Source organism: Hyperolius riggenbachi, chromosome 5, assembly GCF_040937935.1.
Source record: "Hyperolius riggenbachi isolate aHypRig1 chromosome 5, aHypRig1.pri, whole genome shotgun sequence".
NCBI lineage: Eukaryota > Metazoa > Chordata > Amphibia > Anura > Hyperoliidae > Hyperolius > Hyperolius riggenbachi.
In genome coordinates this window covers 262478124-262485062 of record NC_090650.1, presented here as the reverse complement: position 1 = coordinate 262485062, position 6939 = coordinate 262478124, and the positions used below count along the sequence as shown (strand labels likewise).

Genomic DNA, 6939 nt, shown 5'->3' with positions numbered 1-6939 from the left:
TGTAGGGAAATGTGGCCATAATCTATATTTAGATGATAAACGGCTCATCCATTTATAGTAAGAATATTGATTTACAGAAGATAATTTTCTTGCCAGAGATGCAAAAAAAGTTCCAAGGAAACTAATTCAAAAGAATTTGAAATATGAAGGTCCCAGATGTCAGGCCTAGATGGCAAGATAGATCAGACTCCCTAGGATGAAAGGGGGAAGACCCGTTCGATACTGATTTTACATTTGCTCATTAACCACCCTGGCGTTCTATTTCCCCAGGATTTCCGTGCCCAAATTGGTACAATTAATTTTCATAACCTTTTTCCTGTAACTTACCAACATGAGTCAAGCAAGAGTTTAGTATACAATAGGAGTATAATAAAAGCGTCAAACACAAATTCTTGTCAAAAATAAAATGAAATTTATTAATGACAAACAGAAATAACTTTAAATCAATGCAGTAATAAATAATAAGTAATACAAATAAATAAATGCAGTAATATGCTGAAAATAAAGGCAGAAATAAATGGAGGCAGAAAAACAAATGCATGGTATATCTCAAAATACCTCCTTCGTATGATAGATTTTGAAACAAGGTATAGCATAAAGTGCAACGTCACAGTCCGGACAATAAGTGCGTGTCTCTTTGCACACTTTTTTTTACCTTCGGGGCCTTTTTTGGCGCAGCACACCGCACACCTTTTTGTAGGGTGAAGCTTTTGTGCGGTCGGGGGCGAATATTCAGGAAAGTGGCATCCAGTCAGTCTCTCCGGATTTACAACATATGAGGCTCTGCGCCCCACTCTACTGGACTCCGGTGGGGGGTGCTTCAGGTAAATGTTTTTGCACAACTGCCAAATGAAGTCATGGTGTGCAACAGGCCTTTCACTGTTTTACTTGAACAGGACATAGGCATTCCATATGCACTGTTCCAGGAGGTGCCTAAAAAATTTTTTATAGTATTTTTTTTGCTGCTTCCGGACAGCCGGATAAAAAGTCATGGCAGCATCAGCCCTGTCCACACTTCCCATGGTGTGGTTGTAGTCCACTATAGCTTGTGGCTTGTCCACCTCCCTGCTACCTCTGGTGGTGGTGTGCACGGTAGCAGCGTTGTGCACGGAACTAAGAACACAAACATCCCGCTTGTCCTTCCACCGCAGGGCCATCATTTCCCCCTTCTGCCAGGCAACAATTTCTCCCTTTTTCAAACGCCTGGCAGAAAAGGCCGGTGGAAGTTGGCGCCGGTTGAGTCTTATTGCGCCATATGAATCCGTCTTGTGCTGGATCAGGTAGTCACAAAGTTCAGGGGAAGTATAAAAGTTGTCCGTCGTAAGACAGTACCCCTGATCCAGCAACGGCTCGATGAGAGTGAGCACGGATGAGGTAGCCAACCCATACTCACTGAACTGGGGACCAAACTTCGTGCCTTTGCCCGTGTACACGATAGAGTTCCAGATGTACCCGGACTTGGCCTCACAAAGCATGAAGGACTTGATCCCAAAGCGGGCCCTTTTTGATGCGATAAACTGCACCCAGCTGAGTCTCCCCTTGAAGGCCATGAGACTTTCGTCGATGGTGACATCTCGATCTGGTGTGTAGGCATCCCGGAAATTGCCTACCATCATCTGGTAGATGTCCCAGATCTTCTTCAGCTTGGGTGCAGGATGGGTGGCCTCATCGAAGTCCTCGTTGTTCGCGAAGTGTAAGAACTTCATGATGAGGCTGAAGCGGTACTCCGGCATCACACAACCAAAGAACGGAGTGGCAATCATCCGGTTGGTGGACCAGTACCACTTCTGCAGCGGCTTACCGACCAGTCCCTGGAGGAAGATGAGGCCCAGGAACAACCAGATGTCATCCCTGGTGACCGGTTCCCACCTCCTGCTCCTGGAAAACCTGCTGAGAGGAGCACCCTGCTGCTGCACTGCGTAGCGGTTGGTCTCCTCTACAATCCGCTGGATGACATCCTCGGTCAGGAAGAGCTCCAGGTACGCCAGCGGGTTGTGGTCGCAGTTGCGCTTCTGCCCAGGTACCCCAGTGAAAGGGAACCTGGGTGGCGGAACTTGGTCCAGGCTCTCCAGCTCACACCATGTGCGCACAACGACTGGCTCCTCGATGTCGCTGTCACTTGTGGCGTCGGTCTCTGATGACAGATCCCCTGGAACGTCACTGTCGGTAGGTTCCTCCGCCACAGACTCGACATCACTGCCGCTATCCTCAAAGACGTCCATCAGCTCCTGGTCACATAGACGCCTCCGGGAGGACGAAGCCATGACTCCAAACAAGATACGGGGTCAGCGGCAAAAAAAAAAAAAAATCACACAGAAATCACAGCGTCTTTAGAAAGACTAGCAAAACTGCAAAACTGTATGAAGCAAACGCAGGAAAATCACTCAAAGCACAGCAATCACCAAAAGTAGCTGACAAGCAGACTAGCAATGGGACACCAGTGACTCTGAAAGAGGAAGAATCAGTAACAGCCCACCCTTTTTATTCTGTGATCAGGTGTATTTACTAAACAACTTTGAATGAATGTATCATGATTGGTGTTACTTTGTAATTGTGTAATGAGTCACTTTATGATGTAATTCATGCACCGGCCAGCAGAGGGCGCATGATACACATCACAGAAGGAAGCTGGGCATCGCCATCTTGGGAATCCGGAAATCCTCCGCACAGAGAGATACAGGGAGCCCGAGAGGGGAGACCACACAGCCCGCAGAGCCAGCACAGACAGCGGGATGCAGCGGACGCGCCGCCGATCGCAGTGGTAAGCCCCTGATCCTGCATGACGAGCTCAGCTCGTCATTACCACTATTTGTATCGGCGGTATGGACGAGCTCAGCTCGTCCATACCGCCAAGCTGGTTAACATGGAAAGTCCTACTACAATAGATTGTACATATGTTGAATAATGTTATGCATCATAATCTTCAATATAGATTGTACTGTGCTCCTAGTAATTGATAAAGCATTTTATTTGGTTTATATGCAACTGCTGACTGGTGCCTCTCTACAACGTTATTCTTGAAATGTTTTGACAATGCCTTGCAACCCATAGTTTATTGTTTTCTCTCAGTTGTACTAACAAGTACTGGAGAGGTCCAGGAATAGCTATTTTTATGCTGAATTAGTTAAAATAATTACAGTTTATCACAGGTGGAAGTCAATTGCCTTAATGGTGAAGGTGATGAATTACAACTGATTCAGTGTTCTCGTTTTTTTTGTCCATGAAACAGGCATGCAGCTAATCGGGTCAGACTTGGGTCCCAGCATCTTATCTGCATGCTTGTCCAGGGTCTGTGGTTTTAAGTATTCCGATATGTCCGATTCTCCGCTCGATTCTTTTCCACTTGATTTCTCATAGAAGTGAATGGAAAAAAAGATAAGAAAATCAAGCGGAAGATAAGAGAATTCAAGCAGAGAATCGAATGGTTAATAGATCACTTGGAGAATCGACCGCAAAAAAAAAGTATCGTGTATTCCCAGCATTAGGGGCAGAGAATCTACAGGACAACCAGGCAAGGTGCATTGTTTAAAAGGAAATACATACCGTATGTCAACCCCCATATTCCTCTCATTTCAGGTGTGCTTTAACTGTTGCCATTATATTTTTTCACTTTGCTCTTATAAGTTGCATTGAGTTAATGCAGCTGTAAAAAAAATAATGCGTCTTCATTCTATACTGCAATGCTGACGATCATCCTTTGTTCAAAGTCACTTAAATATTTTGTCTTACCCATTTTGACATTAACTTCCATAACAACTACATTGTCCAAAGATGAACTTTCCTTATATAATCAACTCTGCGTTGTAATGTCATCCTATGTCACTATTGGACTAGTTTACTTTCAAATAAGGGGTCATTTTTGGGGGCCACTCACTGTATATTCCCCTGTGTATGGGTCTGTGTGGGTGTTTACCTTTCCTGGGACACCGATTACTTCAAAACAACCCTGAGTCCACTGTTCCATTAGTTAGTGATTGTTATACAGTATGTGTACAGTATGTGCACCTTAGTTGTAATTTCCAAAGCATTTGCCTTGAAATTTAAACTATTTAATAGTTTGTGAAGTTTTCAACCTGACTCTGGGGTCTGAAAAGTTCGGGACTAGCTCATTTCTTGACTGACAACAATATAGGCCAACATCTGTGTACAAACCTGGCAGTCCTAGAATTCCTAATGCCACCTGTTTTGCTCCACACCGCTGTCTTTCTAGTAGTATTCCAGTTAGCTGAATTCAGATGTGGTGTCTATTCTCCTTCAGCTGTCCTTTCATATGGCAGCATAATAAGCTGGGCTTTCATAAATACAGCTAGGGACCACTATTCATCTGCAGTAACAATTATTCAATGGCCAAATCTTCAACCATATATTTAAATAGTTCTTGTGCTTAAATACACAAGTGGAATTTTGTTTGCTTGTTCCTATGATTCCATTAGTGCGACACATGACTGAATGGTAATAAAGAAACAGATATATTCTTATCAGATTTGCACTGTTTCCATCTGCACTGCCTCTCCCTATGCTTGCAAGAAAAATAAGCATCATTTCTTTACAGCTCGTCAAACATGATTCTTAAAGTACCAGTTATCATATACTGGCATCAAAATATAAAGCAGAAAGTAATTTAACGCACCAGTAGCGGTTGCCTATTAATCGGGCTCAGAATAAGGTAGCCTGGGAGATTGTGTGCAAAGGAGGGGAAAGCAGTGCAGTAATGTATGACTAGCAAAGAAAACACAACATCAGTGTAGTCATTTTCTAATTACAAGGCTGTTTCATAAACTGTAAATGCTAACATGGGAGAATTAAATCACTGCAATTTAATTAATAAAACGCTTTAGACACTTAAACCCAAATGTTCATGTCCTGAGGGTTCCATATCAATAACAGCAGCTCTTGGGCACATTTTAGGATTTCCTAGCAATCATTTGCAGATCGTGTAGTAATGAAATTGGTATTGCATACTGTATTAGCCTCTATTTGTTTTCTTTAGGAAATAAAAGCTGCAACGCTGCAATAAAACAAATATTTATTTTTGCTCATATAATAACGGCGATACCATTCGGTGAAAAGGGTTGTGCTGATCTGCTTTCAAAGTGTTATGTGGCTTATGCAAAGGAAAAACCTTTCCTCAACAAAAGATAGTGTGGACTGTGTTTGAATCAGAAAGAACAACACTCACTATGGAAGCCTGTTCCAATAATGCTCGTAGACAAATACGTACATTTTGAATAAATGGAATAGATTAGGGTGGGGTTCCGACTTGTAGGTGGGGAAAACCTGCACATGTATTATCGCACGCGTTTTTACATACACCATGTCTTCTCAGATGCAGAAAAAAACATTTAATCTGATGTAAAAAATAGAATAACTGCATGGTATGCTAAAAATGTTACAGGTTGTCAGGTTCTTTTTTTAATTGCATGCAAAAGTTTGCATTACACCTGAACAAGCCGATTCATTTACGTGGGCTTTCCGTTCTAATGCAAATTCACATTGCGGGAACAACTGCAAAACAGCAGCAGCATCATGGAGGCTGGGAGCACACTTGACTGTGTGGAAAATCATGTGTTTTCTGCCCTGTGCATTTCTGCAGTTCGCTATTTTGGTTCTGCATTTTTAATGCGTTTGCAATTGTGTTTTTCAAGTGTTTGCATTCTGAAACTGAGAAAAATACAGTATCATATTGTTTGAGAAAATGCATGTCAAACGCATGCATTTTTCACCACATACTAGAGCATCATATGCGGGTTGTATACGATTCACATACTGTGTGCGGAAAGATCCAACAAGCTGTTCAGTGTTGAAAAGTTACATTGTAACACAGATAGCTGTGTTTTGCAGTGCGGCCCATAGACTTTCATTATGTGTGATTTTTCCATGTGTTTCCTGTGGGTGCATCTGGCTTTCATACTGGAGGGGTGTAAGCCCATTCTGTGCTGAAGGGGTGTGAACCCATGCTATGCTGGAGAGGTGTGAGCCAATTCTGTGCTGGAGGGGGGTGAGGCCATCCTATGCTGGAGGGGTGTGAGCCCATGATATGGTGGAGGGATATAAGCCCATGATATACTTAAGGGTTGTGAGCCAATGCTATTGTTATAATTTGCATGGAGTTTGTGCGCTGCACCTGGAGCAAACAGAAAACAACGCACAAACCTGCAACCAGGCAGAGATGTCACTGTTTAGGAAAAGACTGACAAAACCAGGAATAAATGAATAATAAGAATTTATTATTAAATAAAAATAGAGTAATGCTGTGCATTAACCTCATGCAAGGAAACAATCAGCATAGACTTGCAGGCAATGTATTCAACACACATACATGCACTGCAACCAATAATACAGGTAGATACAAACAATAAGCATACAGGAAGGTATGAAAATCAGGGTTTATACAAGGACCTCTCTGCATAAGCGAGTTATGCAGAGTAGGTCCAGTGTATAGAACTGTGTGCACACGGACCCTGGATCCAGAATAGTAAGCACAATAGATGTATATATATGCAGGATAAACAATCAAGGAGGAGACACACGGATAGTCAGCAAGCATAGGTCATACACAGGAGATCAAACAGTACAGTAATCGCTAGGCAAAGAGTAGTTGGTATACAAAGGCACAAGGTCAAAACACGGGAGATCAATACAGCAGGGACTCAAGGAACTAACACCAGGAACAGGGAACACAGGGCAGGATGGCTAGGATCAGGAACAAAGAGCTAGCAAGTTCTGAGTGTTCAGGTGTGGCTTAAATACCATGCTGAAAGACCATGTGATAGTCCAGGCCTCCTCCCTGTCTGTGGAGAGATATCCAGAAAGTCCACCCTCTGCTGGTGGGCAGAGGAAAGTTCAGGCTGTAAATTCATAGAGGCTGGCGACATCTGCTGGTGAAGCAGAGGTAGTACATGCAGGAATCTACCAGCAGATGCAGATTGTAACAGCTTT

At 43.0% G+C, this 6939-nt stretch overlaps 1 protein-coding gene across 1 annotated transcript; it reads right to left on the bottom strand.

Moving 5' to 3' along the window:
- Nucleotides 1–884: 884 nt before the first annotated feature.
- LOC137519381 (piggyBac transposable element-derived protein 4-like) lies at nt 885–2264 on the bottom strand. The gene has a single exon (XM_068238335.1). It carries the CDS (start codon nt 2262–2264, stop codon nt 885–887), a length of 1380 nt encoding a protein of 459 aa, XP_068094436.1.
- Nucleotides 2265–6939: the final 4675 nt, after the last annotated feature.

Excerpts from the sequence above, each read along its gene's own strand:
- LOC137519381 (XM_068238335.1), bottom strand. The coding sequence starts at position 2,264 with ATGGCTTCGTCCTCCCGGAGGCGTCTATGTGACCAGGAGCTGATGGAC.